The 21,220-nt window shown below is 56.6% G+C and overlaps 1 protein-coding gene across 1 annotated transcript in view; it reads right to left on the bottom strand.

Annotated features, from left to right (window-relative positions):
• Positions 1–21,220, bottom strand: part of PRR36 (proline rich 36) — a 39,357-nt gene that overhangs the window by 3,993 nt on the left and 14,144 nt on the right. Inside the window, exons 2-5 of the mRNA XM_044994861.1 lie at positions 8,377–8,879; positions 7,429–7,483; positions 3,447–3,607; positions 125–2,701 (exon numbers count right to left, since the gene is read on the bottom strand). Of these exons, the coding sequence (XP_044850796.1) occupies positions 125–2,701; positions 3,447–3,607; positions 7,429–7,483; positions 8,377–8,809 (3,226 nt within the window). The 5' untranslated portion in view covers positions 8,810–8,879. The remainder of the gene's footprint in view (positions 1–124; positions 2,702–3,446; positions 3,608–7,428; positions 7,484–8,376; positions 8,880–21,220) is intronic.

The following is a 21,220-nucleotide window of genomic DNA, read 5'->3' as shown; positions in this document are numbered from 1 at the left end:
GAGAGGAGACACTGATGGGGGGATTCCCTTCAGCAGGGGACACTATTGCACATGACTGAGTTAAGCTTTAAGGTACCGCGGCGTTGGCACTTGGACACACACGGCAGGCTCCTCTATACGTTACCTGCCGCCGGGCCACGGGGAGCGGTGCCATAGGGCTGGGAGGCCGGCTCCTCCTCGTCCACCGGGCCCATCTGCAGGGGGTGCTCCAGCTGGCAGCCCCAGTCCCCGGGGAGGGAGATCTTGCCGTGCTCTTCCGCCTCAGGGAGGCTGGCCGGCTCTGAGCCCTTGGGGATCTGGTCTCTGGTGCTCTCGGCCGAGTGCTCTTCGCTCTCCAGGGAGGAGAGGCCGGGGCTCTTTCCGCAGCTGTCAGTGGAGTGGAGGTGGAAGGCGGCATCGAAGGAGGTAGCCGAGTTGGAGGAGGCCGGCGTCCCGGTGCCGGCGTCACCCGAGCCCAGCTCCTCCGACTCCTCCAGGGATGGCTTGCGGGGCGGGGCGGGCACCCGGCACACCAGGGGCTTGCCCATGGCAGGGAAGCTGGGCTCCTTCAGGAGGTCTCCATCCAGCTCCCCCTCCTCCTCAGAGGACACTGTGGGCTCAGTGGGCGGGTCACCAAGGAGCTCATCTGCTGGGAGGGTCTCTGCCTCGTCGTCCCCCTTGTCCATGTGGATCCCCAGGTCCTGCTCCCCTGGCAGGTCCTCCAGCGGGCTGCGGGGGAAGCTCTGTTCTAGCTTCTCGTCTGACTTGGACTCCACGCCGGAGCTGCTGTCATAATCCCGCAGCTCCTCCGGGGTGCTGGTCTCGCTGCTGCTCTTGCCGGCGAGGTCAGGGCCGCTCAGCGTGCTGGACTTGGAGGAGCGGCTCTTGGACGGCCCCTCCGACTCGGCGCTGCTGGACGACAGCTGCCCCGGGGGTGGGGGGCATTGGGCCGGCTCCTGCAGCAGCTCCAGGCTCTTCAGGGGCAGGCTCTGAGGCTTGTGTACGGTCACCTTGGGACCCAGTGGTGACTCCCGTTGGCCGTGTGACTCCAGGTCCTCCAGCACATCAGCCTCACCCTTCAGTGGGGGCTCCCCTTCCGTGGGCCCCACCTCGGCAACATCTCCAGGAGAACCTAGGCGGGTGCATTGCAGCTCAGCTCCCTCAAGGCTGCTTAAGGTGACTCTAGTCAGCTCAGCACCAGGGAGGGACATGCCAGGAGAAGTGACACTGGGTTGGTCTTCAGGGCCCTCGCTGTCCTCACGGAGCTGTTCTGCGGGGGGAACAGCCTCCTCTGGCTCATGCCCTGCACGGACAGACTCTCTGCTGAGCCCCTCTATCAACTGGGAAGCAGCCACTGCCTCCTCTGTGCTAGTCACTCCTTCGGCATCCAGATCCCCCATCCTCCCAGAGCCCCCGTGAGTGCTCTGAGTTCCTCTCTCCAGGGGAAGAGCATCCTGGGTCTCCTGTCCACGCCCTGGCAGGGTCAGAGACAGAGACACACTCCGGTCCCTCTCCTCTCTCAGGTCCACAGCTCCTGGCTCTGCTACATCTTCTGGCAAGGAACCCTCCAGGCCAACCCGAGGAAGCGAGTCTGTCTTGTGCGTCGACCACTCTGCCTCCGGCTCATCTGGCATCTCTTCCTCCCGCTCCCACCCTTGCAGAAGCTCTGCCGGATGCTTCGGTGACGCGCATGGAGATTGCTGTCCCCCTGTGCCACCCCGAGGGACCTCTTCACTGAGGGGCAGCATGTGGGAGGCCCCAGCTGGGCTGGAGGAATCCAGCTGGGCTGAGGCCAGGCAGGTCACATCCTGAGCCGCTCTTCCTTGGCCTTCTGGCCACAAGTCCAGGCGCTCAGCAGCCATCGGGGCTTCCTGGCAGGGCAGTGGTTCCCCCTGGGCTGCTGGGCCAGTCTCACAGGGGTCTAGAAGCATAGATGACGTGTCCGCCAGGCTCTGCTCTCCCTGGGGTTTGAGTGTCACATCAGGGAGCTCTGTGCCTGCTGGGGGCAGCATCTCCCTGGGAGGAGAGCCCACCCCTTGTGGTGGGGAGAGACCAGTCAGCTGCTGTTCTCCAGGACAGCTCTCTTGGCAGGATAGAGGGTTGGCAGCCACCAGCTCTGGGCCAGATGAGCCTCCTGCTTCCTGCGGTGCTCCACCTCCAACCACCCCTTCCAGGTCCCTGGCGGGTGTTTGTTCTGCTCCCGGCACCTCTGGCCTATAGCTCTCAGGAGCATCCCCATCTGCAGGGACCGGCTTGGGCAGGACTGGGCCCACCTCCGTTGTTAACCCTTGCTCATCCAGAGGCCTCACACTGCCCTCGGGGGCTGCCCTTTCTGTGCCAGGCAGGACATCAGCAGCAGCTTCCTTGGCCTCTCCCTGTCCTGGGGAAAGCAGCTTTTTCCTAGGCACAGGCACTGGCTCCAGGTTGTAGCTAGCCTCTTTCTTAGGGGGCTTCTTGCCAGGGCTCCCAGCGGACAGCCTCTTCGGGGGGGAGGCCGCTGCTCTCTGTGGGGTGGCAGGATGGCTGCCCCCTGCCTTGGGAGGGGTCTTCAGCCCCTTTGGCTTCTCCAAGGCCTTGGGAGTGGCAGGAACCGGGTGGCTCTTGGCCTTGGGCTCTGCCGGGAGCTTAGCTTTGGCAGTCTTGGCCGGGCCAGCAATCTTGTTGAGGGTGGGGGTCGAACCAGCCAGCCGGGCCCTGGAGCCGGGGGCAGCTCTGATGAGGCCTGTAAGGGACAAGAAAGAAGCCAGGTCTCAGGGCTAGGCCCTAGATTTATAGCCAATTGGAAGTCCCTTCTGGGGTAACAGGCCAAGCCAATAGAGGGCGCTGGGAGCTGCTGCAGCACCCTGGGAAAGCCACTGGCTCCCACTAGAGTGGCCCAATTCCCACCTCACTCCATGGGGTAGGATAGAGCAGGCTTTAAGCCACCTTGGTGGTGGTCCTAGTGATGGCCCTGTCCCCAGAGTAACTAGGAGCAGCCACGGGGCTGCTCCAACTCATGCGCTGCCTTCGGAGAGGAGAGAATATCCCCAGTGCAGTGCACTCCAGGTGCATCCCTAATGCCCAGGGCTGGGAGCAGAGCCTTGGGGTCTGCTCCATGCTGGCTGGCGTCCCCATCCCCCCAGCATGGGGGGTGCGGGGAGACTCTCAGAAGAGCTGAGTCCCGAGCAGCATGCAGGGGCACTGGGGTAACAAAGTGGGGGGGGGTGGAGCTCGTTCCTCAGACATCCCACGCTGCCCTTTGCTACAGCAGATGGGCCACCCCCACTCCTGCCCAGAGTCGGGGCAGCCTGGTGTCCTAAGCCGGCAACCTACGAATACACCTCGCCTCTTGCCCCAGGCACCCTCCCATGGGATCCAACCAGACACTGAATCTCAGATGCCCCAGCTGCCCACACCGTGGAGTCACCGTAGCTTGCTGGTGTCAGATCTAAGCCGCCAACCAATGCTTAGTCGTGAGGCGCCTGTACCTTTCTTTGTGGAGGCGGTCGTGTTTTTCTGCTGCTGTGGTACTGCTGAGGCCTGGCCACCAGGTGGCGCCATCTGCTTAGGTTTGGCCACAGCTGGTTTGTTACTGGTCAGGGCTCTGGCGGAGACCAGTGTGGTGTCCTTCGTCCCTGGAGCAGGGGGTCTGAAACCAGAACAGAGAGGGGTGAAGAGATAGAGAAGTCACCATGTGTTTGTCTCATGCAGTCAATAGAGGCAGGTCCATGTCACACCCTGAATACCTAGCTCTTCCATACACTTCTCCCACCGAGCTCAAAGCCCTGTTCTCCCCACTCTACACATGGGGAAACCGAGGCACAAGGCAGGGCAGTGACTTGCCCAAGGTCACCCAGCAGGTCAATGGCAGAGCTCGGAATAGAACCCAGGTTGCCCAAGAGCCAGTCCTGCGTTCTGCCCACCAGAGGGACCAAGCGGGTACAGCCCTTGGGATGCCAGGACAAACTCCCCCAGTGCACACACTGCTGTACCACAGGGGGACTGCGCAATACCAGCCTGCAGGGGTCTGAGATGGATGTTCCCCACCCTGACTGGCTGACTCCTTGCTCCCCGACTAGCTCAAGCAGAGGTTCCTGTCACTGTAGCATCTGAGCACCTCACCTTCTTTACTGCTGTTACTCCAATGTACCCAGGAGGGGAAACTGAGGCAAAGGGGTCAAAGTGACTTGCTCAGTCTCGCACAGGGAGACTGTGGTGGTGCTGGGAACTGAACCCAGGTGTCTTGAGTCCCCAGCTAGCGTTCCAACCACTGGGCCGCCCTTTCCTTTCTGCACCAAGAGGCACTTGGTCACCTGCCAAACAAATCCAAGCCATCCAGCCCTTTGCCAGCACAGCCCGGCAGCTTAGGGGATCTGAATGGAGGCCACGTTCTGCAAGTAGAGGCTCACCCCCTGGAGAGCTCTGACTGGTGCCCCTCATCACCCGCTTTGTCTCCCAGCTGCAAGCCCCCTCGGCAGGCAGGACGTACCGCTGCTGCAGCGCCTCTGAACACAGCTGCTGAGTCCATCGGGCTTGGGGTTACAGTAAAACCCTTCTGAACCACAGGCGATTAGCCCCACCAAATCCACACTGAAGGGCTTGCCAGGCCTCCCCCCAGTGCTGGGCTCAGGGGTTTGAGAGAGAAAACGTGAAGAATGTTTGACGTCACAGCCAAAGCAGAGTTTCCCGCTAACCTGCCGGGTGTGGTGCTGAGAGCCCTCTAGCCCAGGGGTGGGTAAACCACGGCCCGCAGGCCGGATCTGGCCTGTCAGGGCTTTGGATCCGACCCCAGAAGCGGCTGGCACCACGTCCCTGCGGCCCCTGGGGGAGGGGTGGCAGAGGACTCCGCATGCTGCTCTCATCTGTGGGTACTGCCCCCCACAGCTCCCATTGGCTGGGAACAGGGAACCATAGCCAATGGAAGTTTGGGGGGGAAGGACCCACAGGCAAGGGCTGCACACGGAGCCCTCTGCCCCCTCTCCCCCGGGGGCCACAGGGATGTGGTGCCGGCCACTTCCGGGAGCAGCGTGGGGCCAGGGCAGGTGGGCAGCCAGCCTGCCCTTGCCCTGGGGTGTGCTGCTGCCACCCTGGAGCCACTCCAGGTAAGCAGCACTGGGCCAGAGCCTGCACCCCAAACCCCTCCTGCACCCCACACCTCAACCCCCTTCCCTGAGCCCCCTCCTGTTCCCTGCACCCCAACCCCCTGCCCTGAGTCCCCTCATACACCCTGCATTCCTCCTCTGTCCCAACCCCCTGCTCTGAGTCCCTTCCTGCACACTGCACCCCCTCCCACACCCCAACCCCCTGCCCCAGCCCTACATTCATGGCTCTGCATGCAATCTCTCCACCCAGATGTGGCCCTCAGGCCAAAAGATTTGCCCACCCGTGTTCTAACCCCACTGGAAAACAAAACCATCTGCTCAAGTGAAACTGACAAGCTTGACTCATCTCAGGAGCGTGAACTTGAGCAGCCAGCACTAACTGCAATGAAAGACACTTGCCCCAGTCACATCTCTGCTTTCATCCCTTAAATGCCCCACCTGTGGTCCTTTGCACCAATGCAAGAGTGCTACCAGACTAGAACAGCATCTGGTCTGCGGGGCAGTCTAGAACCTCTCATTGAGTCTCACTGCGCTTCCCCCAACCTGAGAGCTGCCGGGGGGGGGGGGGAGGGGAAGTGGGGCAATTTATCCCCAGGCCCTGCAGGGGCCCCCACAAGAGCTTTTCAGGGCCCCTGGAGCGGGGTCCCTTCACTCGCTCCGGGGACCCCAGAAAACACTTGCAGGGCCCAGGCCCCCGGAGCTTCTTCCGCTCCGGGTCTTCGTGGCAATTTGGCGGCAGGGGGGTCCTTCCATCCCGGGACCCCCCCGCCGAAGTGCTGGGTCTCTGCCGAAGACCCCAGGCCCCCAAATCCTCTGGGCGGCCCTGCCCTAGTTTGCTTATGAGAGAGGAGGGGGACTGGACTCGATGACCTCTTGAGGTCCCTTCCAGTCCTAGAATCTATGATCACATGGGGCTGTGTCAAAAGCTTCACTAAAATCAAGATGCATCATGTCTATGGCTTTCCCGCCGCCCACTAGGCCAGAATGGGTTAAGGGATTTTAAGTGAGGGTGATGACCTGTTGGTACAGCTCCCCAGGGGGTGTGGTGGTTTCTCCATCACTGGAGGATTTTAAAAAAACCCAAGCCTGGATGTTTCTCTAAGGACGCTCCCTAGTTCAGCCACAGCTACTGAGTCAGGGGACTCCTGTGTTGTGCAGCACATGAGCACAGCCGTCTCCTCTAGCCTTCCATGAAGAAAAGCAGCAGCTATTTCTTGTCATCCCTTTGGCTTGTTACACAACATGAAGAAAGCCCCCGCTGGGGCCCAGATAAGCCTGTTTCCCAACTATGCAAAAAACACGCCAGGGCTAGTCACCTCGGGCCTGCTGCTCTAACAGCTTTCAGAAGCTAGGACACCGTGGGAGCCAGTAGTCCCAAGGGACACTGGCCTGTTCCCGTACGCTACAATTCCCACCATCTAGGCTGCATCTAGGCTGCCAGGCAACCCACTTGGTACTTTGTGCATCAGGCAGGTTCACGTCTATCTGAGCCAACGCATCTCCTGTAGAAAGACATCCAGGCTCAATTTACAGGGATGGAGAATCTCCTACAGCCCGGCATGAACGGGCCCAGTGTTCTCAGGGCTAACAATTCACACCATGTCTAATCAGAATTTGGACAGGTTCAGCCTCATTGATCTCATTCGGACTCCGGCTGCTAGATTAGAGTAGTCTACTACCAGAAGTCTCCTCCCCCCTTAGGGCCACTGGGATATTTTTGTCTCATGATATGAGAAACCACAGTTCATCTCCAACAGGCGGCATTTACTGAACCCCAGACAAGCCTCCACTTAGCTTGTGTCCCACTTCTGTCTCCATTGTTTACCAGGGACCACTCCCTGCCTGGAATGCTATACAGCTCAGGGACATCTAGTGGCTGAACAACATACTGCCAGCGAACATCCCACCACTCACTAATGAGAGAGCAAATTCAGAAAGGTCTTTAACAGAGTCTGTTTCTGTCTATCTCAGGCTCTCCCAGGAGCTGCCTCTGATCTGGGACTGTTTTCCTCTGGGAGTTCCCCTAGTTTCAGTGACTCCTGCTACCATCCCTTCTCATGCTGTTATTAGTGTGATTACATCTGATCACATTAGATCAGGTACCAGACACACCCTGCACGTGGGTCATGGCGTTTGCTACTGCTTGTTGCTCCAAGCGGGCTGGGGGTCCCAAGGGCAGTGCCTTGCCTGGTCAGGAGCCATCCCACATGGAAATCTCATCCAGACCCCATCAAACGTCAGCCTTCCCAGCCCCACCATGTGCCCCCTGTTGGGTATCCCGGGGCAGGTTCTTTACCCAGCCCCTCCCAAGTCTTCTCCCCAGAGTATCAGCAGGCAGCGTGCAGCTGCAGGCAACTCCATACCATACCTGGAAGGCTTGGCAGATTCTGGTTTCTCAGGCTTCACTGAGGCCGACTTTGGGACTAGAAACAGGAAGAAAGAGACAGCTTCAGCGCCAGGAGACGTGAGGTTACTGACGAGGCAACGGGGCAGGTAGGTTAGTGCCAGGGGAACAGGACTCCCAGGCTATTTCCAGCTCTGGGATCCAAGGAGTCAGGACACACAGGAGGGGTAGTGCCAGCTTCCCCATCAATGCAGTTGCGCTACCCTCCCTGGAACGGGATTCAGACTTGGCCCCTCCTGAGACTGGCCTCTCTGGCAGAGGGGCTGGACCCCATGGCCGTAGGAGGATGGGCACCATGACCTGCCACACTCGCTGCACGCAAGGGCCTCTCAACCACCCTGGCTATCACTGGTGCAGGGAAAACCAGGGGTTCTATCCCACTCCCCCAAAGCCAGGTCGGGGTGTGTGGGGGGGGACCAAGGGGACCCTCCCCTGCTAAGTGCTTTACCTATTGTGCCATAGCGGGGCATTGCCCTGCCCCTAAAGCAGGACAGGATGCCACAGCCTGGCTCCCTTAACACCAACCCCCCACCCCAGTCTGTCAGAGGCCTGCCAGGTGTTTTGTTTGCGGGGGGATTCTGATCACAGCCCAGCACTATAGCTCCCCAGTGAGAGCCCCCCTCCCCCCTTAGGCTGTAGGAAGATTCCCCTGCTATCAACCCACAGGGGCCTTAACCACCCTGGCTCAGGACAAGGGGATCAGGAACAGGCCCTAAGGCACCTGTAGGCCTCAGGGATCCCAGCCTGGTGCCACCCACAAGGGTTGCCAATTTGGGTTGGACGTATTCCTGCAGGTTTCATCACATGACCATCTTTAATTAAAGATTGAACTTTTTATGTCCTGGAGACTCCAGGACAATCCTGGAGGGGTGGCAACCCTTCCTGCTGTTGGCGGGAAGACGAGGCACATACCCAAGGCCATGGTTGGAACCGGCGTCTTCCTCACACCCTTCGGCTGCCCGGCCTTGCCCGGCCCAGCCTTCTCCGGAGGCTTTGCCCCGCTCTCACCTGCTGGCTTCCTGGCCACTGTTTTGGCCGGAGTGGGCTTGGCAGGGGCAGCACCAGCTTTGGGTGCTGATGCTGCCGCTGGCAGCTTCCTCTGCGAGGCTTCGGCCCTCGGGGGCACCCCATTGCTGAGCAGCTTGGAGCCACCACACGGGGCTGTGGGTGGGCGGGCGTGGTCAGGCACAGGCCGCCTAGCTCCAGAGACGGGGGCCGATCTCACCGCGTTCTTGGCAGGCTTGGGCTTTGCTGCAGGCTGCCCCGCTGCCGCCCCTTTCCCAGCGGTTGCCGTGCCATTGGCCTGGGGAGGGGGGACCCCATTGGCAGTAGCTTTGCCATCCATCTTGTCCCACCCAGGTGCTGGGGAGATCGTCTGCCTGCTCTGCGGTGATGGAGAACAGCCAAATCCTCCTCTGAAAGAGACAGACATTAATTGCAGAGGGACCAATTCCACCCACCTCTGCAGCACCATCAACTGAAGCTTTGCCTCCCCCGTGCTGAAATCACAACTAGTCCAGAGCTCAAACCTACTAGCCAGGGGCAAAGCTGAGAGATCAGCCTCCAGCAGCACACCAGGTCAGAAGCCCTGACCTCCCCAGACCTGATGGGAGAGGCCCATTGATCCCTATTTTCCCTGGCCACCTCTGGCTAGGAGCATCTGAAGCATTCCAAGTACCAGGAAGAGGGGATCTCTCCCACCAGGTCCCCTCCCCCAATCTTAGTGTCTTCATCCTACCCCCCCACAAATAGCTCCAGCCCTGACATCCTCCTCCTGCTCAGCCTTGCCAAGGGGCACAAAGCAGAACGTGCCAGTCACTTTCATGGGTGCCCATGGGCAGAGCAGCTGTGAAACTGACTAGAGCCCACACCTATGGGCTCTAGTCAGTTTAGGCAGAACCATGGTTAGGCAGAACCATGAGCAGCAGAGGCGACACAGCTGCCTGCAGGCTCAGGAAGGTAGTGCTGCACTGGGAAAGACTTACAGCCTTAAGCACAAGATTCACTTAAAATACAAAGTTAAATTCTGCAGCAATTGATGTCTCAGCTGCCCGTCCCTCCACACAGGAAGAATTCCCACTCTTTTGGAGCTCTGGACTCAGATCTCAGAGCATTTTACAGATTGAATGAAATTTATCCTCAAGCCCCATCCCCTGAAAGATAGGCCAGCTTCATCCCTATTTCACAGCTGGGGAAACCGAGGCACTGCCAGGGTGGGGATTTGCCCTGAACCACACAGCCAGTCCATGGCTAGCTGGGAATACTCCTTAGCCCAACCTGCTTGGATGGGGAGATTTTTCCCAGAAGGACTCAAATCCCTAAATCCCCTTGGATTTAAAGGGAACCCAAATCTCCTGGGATGCAACTCCGATAGCATCGGACCCCAAAGCTCACAAGGAAATCCACAAGCCCTCGTGCTTCCCAGCTATTATTTACCTCCCCAGAAAACTCTGGAGCTATTAATTCTACTAAGTGGCTGGAATACACTTGAGCAAGAGCAGTTACATAATAGAAAAATCTTTATGGTACAGGCAGGGAGCCCGTTCCCTATTTGCTGCCTGGGCTGCTCAGTTCTAACCAGTGCTCTGTGGACGCTCAGCCTGCTGGTCTCCACAGCCCACACTCCCACGGCACGATCCCAGCTTTCAGCCAGGAGCTCAGACTCGCATTCGAGAGGAAATAGCCACCCAGGAGACGAGTGGTGCTGGCCCCAGTCCAGTAACGAGCAAACTAAGAGCTGTCACAGCCGGGGCTTCTTAGCCATCGGTGGCCAAAATGGCGAGATCCGGTTTGAAAAGGCTCTGGAGAAGAGCGCATTTCATGCCCTGAATCCCAGGGGGGTTTCTTGCTCTGTCTACACTAGCCGTTAAAGGGGCGATGCTAGGATGTTGGCCCCAAATATGCCAATATCAGACCTATTCAGTGTTGCCAAGCCCGAGTATGCAGAAATCATGAGATCAACTTAAGAATTCACGCATCTGAGGCGGGATCTGGGTCTTCTGGTTTGAGCCTGTAGTGCTACGGTTGCCAACTTTCTAAATCGCTCAAAACCCAACACCCCTTCCCCCACAGCCTTGCCCCTTCCCCCATGGCCCTGGCCCCACCCCCATTCACTCCATCACTCGCTCTCCCCCACCCTCACTCACTTTCACTGGGCTGGGGCAGGGGGTGCAGGCTCCCAGATGGGGAAAGGGATGAAGGGTTTGGGGTGCAGGAGGGGGCTCAGCACTGGGGCAGGTGTGTGGGAGGGGGTTCTGATCTAGGGCACGAGGTTGGTGCAGGCTTCAGCCAGGTAGTGCTTACCTCAAGCGACTCCCAGCTGGCGGCACAGCGGGAGTACAGCAAGCTCCCTGCCCTGACTCCACATAGCTCCCAGAAGCAGCTGGTGTGTCCAGCTTCTAGGTGCAGGAGCCACAGGCTCTGGGCACTGGCCACACCCTCAGGCGCCACCCCCACACCTCCCATTGGCTGTGGTTCCTGGCCAATGGGAGTTGCGGAGCCAGCGCTGGTGGGCAGGAGCAGCACGCTGAGCTTCCCTGACTGCCCCTCTGCCTAGGGGCCACAGGCATGTGGAGTCAGGGCAGGGAGCCTGCCTTAGCCCTGCGGCGCCACCGATTGGACTTTTAATGGTGCTGACCGGAGCCGCCAGGGTCCCTTCTTGACCGAGCGTTCTGGTCAAAAACCGGATGCCTGGCAGCCCTGTGCAGCCCTCATGACAGCAGAGAAGAGCCTAGAAGTGTGACCTCTAGAGACTAGCTATAAATGAGAGCAGATATTTGCACCCGAGGCCACCAGCTGAGGTTAGAAGCAACGCCAGTTGTCAAAGACTTGCCATCAAATCACAAGTGTTGGCAACCCTGTTACCCAGAGACGGTCTTGAGGAGTCAGGGGGTGGATCTCAAATCAGGTTCACACAAGAGTTCGCTCAGTGATATCGAAAAGCCACGTCAAGACACTGGCTAGTGTGTTTGGAGGCAGGTTGGCGGCTTAGGCCAGGACACAGCCTGCATCGCCCAACCCCGTCTGCACAAACGCTGCCCCTGGACAGGTTAGCTCAGCAGGAGGCCGATGAGCATCAATGGGGCACATTCACGTGGCACCACTCGTACCAGTGTATTTGGATCAGCAAGGAGAGTGGCTCACCATGGATATAGTCCAGCGTTCTCCACTGCCCTTGCAGGCTCCCTGAGTTACCCGAATGTGATTCAAAGCACAGCTTCCTGCCCAGCCTGGCCTGGCCCTAGAGCCATGCCACACTGATTGGGGAGGGGGGGAGTTTACTTCAATTCATTCTGCCCTTGCTGTCCCCTACTTCATGCACTGAAGAACCTCAAGGCAAGAATTTTTACGATCTGAGTGCCCAGACTGGCTAATCAGTTTCAAGGCAAGCAGCCAACAATTTGGGGTTTTTTTGGGGGGGGAAGGGCAGGGCATGCACAGAAATCACAACACAAGCAAACCCCACTGAAATTCCTGGGAACTGCAGATGGCCACTGGAATTCACTCTGGCCAAGAATCTGGCAAGATTCAAAAGAGGGAGCAGATATTTAAACGGGTGAGAAGATCCGGAGTTCATTAATGCCAACAAATTATGGAAGGATGTTAAAACTCCTGCTTTGGAACTTAACCCAATTTAACTAGTAGGGATCAGCAGGCAGGGGGAGGGGCAAGGTTACCCCCACACCTGCCGCTGCAGGGCTCACTACTTACACTTTCCTCTGAAGCAGTTGGAGACCAGATACTGGACACTATAAACCTCCAACTGTCTAATCACAAACCCAAACACCCTTGCCCCCACCCCTTCCCTGAGGTCCAGCCCCTTGTCCAAGGTCCCACCTTGCACCCAGGGGCGGCTCTAGACATTTCGCCGCCCCAAGCAGGGCGGCACGCTGCGGGAGGCGCTCTGCCGGTCGCTGGTCCCGTGGCTCTGGTGGACCTCCCGCAGGTGTGCCTGAGGAGGGTCCACTGGTCTCGCAGCTCCACTGAAGCCACACGGGACCAGCGGACCCGCCGCAGGCACACCTGCAGGAGGTCCACTGAAGCCGCCTGCCGCCCTCCCGGTGACCGGCAGAGCGCCCCCCGCAGTGCTTGGCATGCTGGGGTCTGGAGCCGCCCCTGCCTGCGCCCTCCATCCATCGCTCGCTCTCCCCCACTCTCAAGACTGAATCAGGGGGGTGGGGCGCATGCGTGCTCTGGGCTGGGGCCGAGGGGTTCAGAATGTGGGAGGGGGCTCTGGGCTGAGCTTGAGGCAGGGGGTTGGGGTGCAGGGGGGGACAGGGGTGTGGGAAGGGGTTTGGGCTCTGGCCAGGCAGCGCTTACCTCAGTCGGCGGCACAGCAGGGCTAAGGCAGGATCCCTACCTGCCCTGGCCCTACACCACTCCCAGAACGGCCGGCATGTCCCTGTGGGGGTGGGTGTGCAGGGGTCTCCATGCACTGCCCATGCCCTGAGCACCGACTCCACAGATCCCATTGGATGGGAACGGCAGCCAATGGGAGCTGTGGGGACAGCCTGCCTTAGCCCCACTGGAGCCGCCAGAGTTAAGTGGGGCAAAGGCTCCGCATGCTGTCCCCTCTGTGTACCGCTCCCAGAAGCGGCCAGCATGTCCCTGTGAGGGGGGCTCCACGCACTTCCGCTGCCTATGGGAGCTGTGGAGTCGGTGCTCAGGGTGCAGGCAACGCAGACAGGCCTGGCCCCATAGGCGCTGACTCTGTGGGTGCTCTGCAGCCAAGCTCCCTGCCCCACCTCCTCCCCTGAGCGTGCCGCATCCCTGCTCCTCCACCTACTTCCCAGCTCTTGCTGCTGCCAGACAGCTGTAGCAAGCTGGGGGGGGGGGGGGGGAGGAGCAGGATCATGGCACACTCAGGGGAGGAGACAGGGCCAGGGCAGGGATTTGGGAAGGAGTCAGAATAGGGGCAGGGAGGGGGCGGAGTTGGGGTGAGGACTTTGGGGAAGGGGTTGGAATGGGGGAAGGGCAGGGGTGGAGTCAGGGCAGGTCAATCTCCCACCGGCACAAGCAGAAGTCGGCAGCTATGCCTGGCCCCACCCCAGGGGCTGCAGGGACGTGCCGGCTGCTTCCGGGAAAGGCACGGGGCCAGGGCAGGCAGCGAGCCTGCCTTAGCCCTGCTGGACTTTCAGCACCTAAAATCTCCCAGTTTGGCTTCAGTAGCCTCCGGGAGATAGAGCCCGATTCCGGAGACTCCTAGCCAGACCGGGAGGGTTGGCAACCCTGGATCTCCAATCTAAGCAAGTCTTGCAAGCCCCTCCAGTTCCAAGCATCAGTGAAGAGGATCCAACCATTTCTACCGACAGGGCCGCAAACCCACATTTAGCCACTTCACTTTAGCTCTCCGGCTGTAAACGTTTAAGTTGTGTTCACTGCAAAGAGAAGGCCGGTGTTTTTACACAGTGCGCTGAACTCAGTGCAAGACTGGAATGGAGACCGGGCCCTATAGACGCAGCTAGGCAGGGTCAGTCAGAGCTGGGGGCGGGATTTTTCCAAGGAGACGTTGGAAAAATGCAGATTCGTCCAACCTGAAGTGTCACAGAAATAGATCAGGCCGGGCCAGTGCAAGGATATTTTGTGCCCTAGGCGAAACTTTCACCTTGCGCACCCCGTCTCCCTCCCCTCCCCCCGGACCATCGCTTATTATAAACTTTCAAAATACTTTCAAAAATTCACCCTTTTTAGTCACGTATATTTTATTCTACCTTTAGAATATCCAATTATTGTTAATAAAATTAGAATGGTGGATACGCCGTTATACAACAACAACTGACAATATCACTATGACAAATTTCAACCACCTACACACGCATATTCGCAGAATAGTGAGTTTGGATCCCATGCCACTCCCGGGAGTCAGCGGTGGATCCCTGGGGAGACTAGTGGATCCAAGCGGAGAGAAACCCCCCTGCGTCTCTGGGGTGGGCAGGTGGCCTGAACTAGGTCCTTTGTCCGATGTCCCGTGACCCTTTTTGCTGGGTGCCAGGGAGTCCCACTTTTCTGACTGCTTCCTGGGCACCGGGGAGGGGTAGCGGTGCCAGACTGAGCCCGGTGCCAGGGGTGCACTACAAACCGAGGGCGAGGTGCTGGGCCTAGAGTCCTGCGCTGGGCGGAGCGCAGCCTCCATGAGGAGAGCCCTCAAACGAATCTCACCTCCTGCTGCTGCATTCTCGCACGACCGTTTTTACAAATCCGACACTTGTCTTTCATGTGCGATTCCCCCAAGCACTTCAGGCAGCTGCTATGAGGGTCACTCACAGGCTTAGGCCTGTTGCAGGCATAACCGGGCTTAAAACCCAGATGCTGGGATGGGTAGCAGGTTTGTAGAAATTTTGGTGGTGCCTAGAACCCACCCCCCCCAACTCTGCCCCCCACCTGCCTACGGTTCTGGGAGGGAGTTTGGGTGAGGGGAGGCCTGGGACAAGGGGTGGGGGTGCAGGCCCTGGGAGGAAGTTTGGGGGCAGAGAGGGTGTGTGGGAAGGGGGCAGGGTGGAGGAGGACTGTGGGGTGGGGCTGCGGATGAGGGGTTTGGGGTGTGGGAGGAGGCTCAGGGCTGGGCAGAGGGTTGGGGTAGGGCTGGGGATGAGTTTGGGGTGCAGGCAGGCTGACTCAGGGATGGGGCCAGAGAGGACCCCCCCAGCCTTCTCTCTGCTGGCAGCAGTGAGTTCTGGGGGAGGGGCCCCCACACTCCCCCCCCACCCTGGTAGAACACTCACCCTGCACCGTCACTGCACATGCTCCTAGGGCTCCTCTTAGGTCCAGGAAGCCTCCTCGCCTCCCCGGTGGTGGGTGCTGGGTGGGGGCTGCCATCACATGTGCACCTCCTCCCCTGCTGCTGCCCCTCACTGTAGCCTCACTGGGGGTGACCCTTGCCCAGTGTGGGGCAGGAGTGGTGACCTGTGGGGCCCTGTGCTGGTGGAGGGTCCCGCTGGAAAAGGGAAGGGTCTGAGGGGGAAGGGCAGGGTAAGGGCAGCCTGCCCTGCAACTAGTGGTGGAGGGGCATTAGGACCCTGCGGCAGCAGTTGATGACAGGAGCCGAGGGGAGGTAGCATGGAACTGCGGGAGAGAGGCAAGGACCCTTTGGGGCCAGGGGACACTGGGGGGGGGCAGCGCGGGGGGGGCGGGGGCAGCAGACTGAGATGCTGTAAAAAAAATTGGGGCACTGCTTTTTGGCACCCCCAAATCTTGGCACCCCAGGCAACTGCCTAGTTCACCTAGTGGTTGCACCACCCCGGAGATCAGGTTTGACGAAACTTTGGTTGGGAAGGTTTCTCAGGCCCCAGGATGGACTCTCTCCCCACCCCCAAACTCCAGTGGGTAGGACACTCTTTTGGGACATGGAAGACCTGCTCTGCCTGATTCGGAGCAGAGGCCTGACGCTGGGTCTCCCACATCCTAGGCCCTACCTCTTCCCTGTTTTCAGAAAAGTCGGTCATTTTTGTTCTGATGTGGAATAAAAACAAAGCCCAAATCCTCCCATGTCCCCACGCTATGGAATTCTTATTTTCCAGCCAACCCTAAAGTCAAATCTCTAGATACGAGGAGGTTAGGAATGATTTATCCCTGGTCCCCTAGAATTTCACATAAAATTAGCAACTTTTCCCCTGCCCCTGAGCAAAGACGACTCTTGAGCCTTCAGCCTCATATAATTGAGTTGGGGGTGGAAGGGAGGAGGTGGCCTAGTCATTGTCACCAGATCTAGAGTCAATTAAGGTTTAAAAAAAAGCGTCTTCTCAGATTCACACTTCCCCGGTTGGAGTGAGACAATCCCTCATGGTGTGAGGTCTGACACTACCAGCACTAAAAACATCCTTGGAATGTCTAAGTATTCTAGATGACAATTTCCTAACCTCACATACTAAAAACTATTTCCCCATGCTAATTTTTCCCTTACTGTTACTCACACCTTCTTGTCAACTGTTTGAAACAGGCCACCCTGATTATCACTACAAAAGTTTTTCTCCTGCTGATAATAGACCAAGTCTCGTTAGAGTCGGTAGGGCAACCCCCTTTTTCCATGTTCTCTATGTATGTACATACACACACACACACACACACACACACACACACACACACACACACACACACACACACACACACCCCTTCCTACTGAATTTTCCACTGCATGCATCTGATGAAGTGGGTTTTAGCCCATGAAAGCTTATGCCCAAATAAATGTGTTAGTCTCTAAGGTGCCACAAGTACTCCTGTTCTTTTTGCTAACTCACATTGTTGTATCCAACCCAGGGGATCTCTCTATTAGACCTTGTCCTGACAAGGAAAGAGAAACTGATGACACAACTAAAAGTTACATGGTAGCACAGATACAAGCAATCAGGATTTCATTGCATTCATAATGTGCAGGCAGAATAAAGTCCAAACCACTGAGATATATACACACGTACACAGTGTTTTAGGAGGGCCATTTCAGAAAGCTGAAACCAATTTGAGCCAAAATCAGCTGGGAGGAAGAATTTAATCAGAAAAATATGAAACATAATTGAGAATTTAAAACACTACTAGATTCCCCAAAAATCCATAGTAGAGAAGAAGGCCATATTGATTAGGGGAAAAACAAACCTGGTTTAGAAGGCAGCTATAAAAATATAAAATGGAAAAAAAAGAGGGAAGTTGATTATGACTATAAATAAGTCAGGAATTGTAGAAAACTGGTAAAGGAAGCAAAGGGATGCAAGGATAAATCTATGGTTAGAGTTAAGGACAATAAAGAGGGTGGTGTTTTTTGGTTTTTTTTTAATAAAGTATATTAGGAACAAAAATAATCCTAAACAAAGGTATTGGTCCATTGCTAGAGCCAAATGGTATAAATAATAATAATGCAGAAAAGGCTGAAGCGTCCAATAGATATTTCTGTTCTATTTCCCCAAGTAGAAATGATGTGGTCATCACACAGGATAAGAGTCCTTCCAGTCCACTAGTATCTCTCAGGAGGATGTTAGACAGCAGTTACTGAAGTCAGACATTTTAAAAATCAGCAGGTCTGAATAATTTGCATCCAAGAAGTTTGAAAGAGCTGGCTGAGGAGCTCACTGGACTGTGAATGTTGATTTTCAATAAGCCTCAGAGCTCTGGGAAGAAAGCTGATGTTGTGCCAATATTTAAAAAGGGTAAATGGGATCACCTGAGTAATTACAGGCCTGTCAGTCTGACATCGATCCCAGGCAAGATAATGGAGTGGCTGATATGGGACTTGATTAATCAAGAACTAAAGGAAGGTAATGTAATTAGTGCCAGGCAACACGAGTTTATGGGAAATGGATCCTGTCAAATGAAGTTGATATCTTTTGTTGATGACATTAGCAGATTGGCTGATGAAGGCAGTAGCGTTGGTGGAATATGGAAGGCATCTGACTTGGTGCCATTTGTCATTCTGATCAATCCACTGAATCCGTGCCACATCAGTTTCATAATATTCTCATTCTTAAAAAGCTGGCTAACGGATTGTCTCAAAAGGTAGCTGGGAATGGGAAATGAGCATCACACAGGTTCGCTTCTAGTGGGGGCTGCAGGAACAGGGTCTTGGCCTTAAACTAGTTAACATTTTTATCAATGAGCTGGGGGGGGAGGGGGAAGGCATCACTGATGACTCGGATTGAAGGTGTGGTCAGTGAGGAGGAGGACAGGTCATGGATACAGAGCGATCTGGATCGCTTGGTAAACTGGGTGCAAGCAAACAATCTGCGTTTTAATCTGGCTAAAGGTAAACAGACATCTAGGGCCAGCCTTGCCGGGTGGGGGACTTTATCCTGGGAAGCAGAGACTCTGAAAACGACTTGGGGGTGGGGATGGCTCAGCAGCTGAATGCGAGCTCCCAGCCTAATGAGACCCTGGGATGCATAAACAGGGAAATCCCAAGTACAAGCAGAGAGATTTTACCTGTGTTGGTGGGACCACTGCTGGGACCCCGTGACACAGCCGCAGTAATACCCTGGGGGACACCCCTTACTGAATTAAGTCACTCAGGAGATCATTGTCTTACAAATGTTTAAGTACCAGGGAGGGTTTGTTGGTACTTCCCTGGGGGAGGCGGGACACACGCAGCTCTCCAGGAGCTAAGAACAGCGAGGTGGGGGCACAGCGTGTAACGCCTCCCCAGAGCTCCCCCCAGCGGGTGAGAGGCTCAGAGATACCAGTTCAAACTGGATTCTCCAGGGACCAGAAGACAGAACAGCCTGAATCCAGGCTGACTTCCTGATCTCTGGTCCATGGAGAGCACCCCCACCCTGCCCCATCCGTAGGGAGGTGTGGGAAGGATTTTCAGTCTATGGAGGCCCCATAAGACTCCGTGCGCCTGCTTGGAGCTAGAGCTGCGGTGAGCTTGTAGGCACGTGCGGGCTCTGAAGGGGTAACCCCCACCCAGAGCCCCTGGGGGAGTGAGTGGTGCTCTCTGGTGGGCTTATTAGCATTCGTGTCGGTTCTTGTATTGGCTTAAACTCATTTTCTCCCACCCCTCTCAGGGAGGGTCTGGGTTTACTGGGCCCTGCCTCAGCGCAGAGCACTGGGCTTAGCTCCGAGTCCCTTCCTGCCCGGCATTTCTGATGCTTTTGCCTTCAGAATACAACGTGCTTGCTTAGAAATAGCTGAGTGGTGGCTTAACTGTGTCAATTACGCAGTTAACTGCCTGGGAAGGGAAAGACACAAAAGGCTGTTTAGGCCGCCTGTCTTTTGCGGAGGAGGTTACAGTGTAGTCAGGGTGCTGGGCAGATCAGCCATAGGCCAGTCAGAAGGGATGGGATGAGCCTGTCCACCCCGGACAGGTCAGGAGCCTGAAACCGAGTGGGTGCCCTTCCTGGGCCCTAGAGGGGGGAATACAGGTGCAGTTGCACTGAATTGTGGCATGCTGCATCCAGCGCTGGTGCGCACAGCGCATGACGGGGATTCACAAATCAGAGAGAGGTCGACGCGAGCTAGAAGAATGATTAAGGGATCAGAAAACACGGCTTAGGCTCAAGGAACTCGATCACTATATCTGCTTAGTTAAGAGAAGGGGGGAGGGGACTTGATGACAGTCTAAGTGCCCACATGGGGAACAAGTGATAACGGGCTGCTCCATCTAGCAGCACAAGGTCTAGCCTGATCCAATTCAGGCCGGAAATAAAGCGCAAGATTCTGAACAGGGAGGGTAATGAACCCCTGGAACAATTTACCAGGCTCATGGTGGATTCTCCAGCACTGACCATTTTTAAGTCAAGTTTGGATGTTTTTCTGAACGCTCTGCTCTAGGCAGGGCTGGCCCTAGGGGGTGCGGGGCCTGGGGCATAGGCACCAAGCTTCTAATCTGCTGGGGGTGCTCCCCCTGGCCCTGCCCCCACTCCACCCCTTCCCCCAAGGCCCCACCCAGTTCTGCCCCCATCCCCCTAGCGCGCTGCACCCTTGTTCCCCTTCCGCCAAGCACCTCCTGATGCTGCAAAACATCTGATCCATGGCAGGGAGTGGGAGGAGGAACAGATTGGTGAGACCTACCTGCAGGCAGGAGGCAGGTTCTGGTAGGGGGGATTCCTCCTCTCACACACACCCCAGCTGCTCGCCTCCCCATTCACCCCCTCATCCTGCTCGCTTGCCCACCTGCCTCACCTCCCCGCCCATTGCACGGGGTGGTCACCCTGATTCACTGTACCCAAGGGATGGCTCTGGCTCTAGGCATGGTTTGGGGGCAGTTCTCCGGCCTGTGGCATATAGGAAGTCAGACTAGCCAATCACAGTCCCTTTGGGCCTTGGAATTAGGATTTTTACAGGCAAAATGTAACCCCCTTGAGCGGTCACTGAGTCAGCATGAGGGGGGTGGGAGGGAATAGGAATAGTCTGCAGGGGGAGAAGAGTTCTTAGGTTCCTTTACCAACTGCAAAGAACGCCGATATTTTCTAACCTCCGGGAAGGAGCTCTGCCCCCCACCCCCCCGGTGCCTCGGTAGGCCAAAATCAGGTGGCTTTTTTAAATCATTGCAGATGCATGCTGCTGGCTCTTGCCCTAATCTGCTGCCCACTGCAAAGAGCTCAACCTGCTCTATCCCATTTCTGTCCTGGTATAACTATGTGGGTTAAGGCTGGGTGATTTTTAACATTTATATCAGTACAACCCCTAGTGCTGACGGTTATACTGGTATAAAAACATCAGCGCTGCCTAGTGTCTCCAGCACTGCGCTGGGACCTGAATCCTGGATTCTATTCCCAACTTAGCAACCTCAGCCAAGTCACTTCTGCCTTTCTCAGTCTCCCCACCTGAAAAATGGGTCCAGTGACACTGATCCCAAAGCACTTTGCAAAGGAGACCTACTGATGAACAGTGCTAGGGATTATTATTCTAACATGGTTTACTCGCCTTCCTGTACAGGTATAACGACCAGTATAAGCACCTCTAAACAGATAACTAAATCCACCCTAGGGCTTTGTCTAAGCACAAGATGTGTAGTCAAAGCAGTGCAATCCTTAATCTCTAGATAGCTCAGGGATGTATTTTACTACATTAGCTGAGCATCTCTCAGTCTGGAAGGTATTTACCCCTACAGTAAAGGGTTATTATCCCCATTGTACTAGTGGAGAAACTGAGGCACTGAAGGGCTCCCCCAAGGTCACACACAAAGGCTGTAGCAGATCTGGCATGTCAGGCCAGATCGGCTAAGTCCCAGGCATGTGTCTGACGAAGTGGGCATTCACCCACGAAAGCTCATGCTCCAATACATCTGTTAGTCTTTAAGGTGCCACAGGACTCTGTTGCTTTTTACAAGTCCCAG

The sequence above is a fragment of the Mauremys mutica genome, chromosome 20 (assembly GCF_020497125.1).
Source record: "Mauremys mutica isolate MM-2020 ecotype Southern chromosome 20, ASM2049712v1, whole genome shotgun sequence".
Classification (NCBI taxonomy): Eukaryota; Metazoa; Chordata; order Testudines; family Geoemydidae; genus Mauremys; species Mauremys mutica.
Note: the sequence above shows the minus strand (reverse complement) of the source record. Positions and strands in the feature narration are given on the sequence as shown.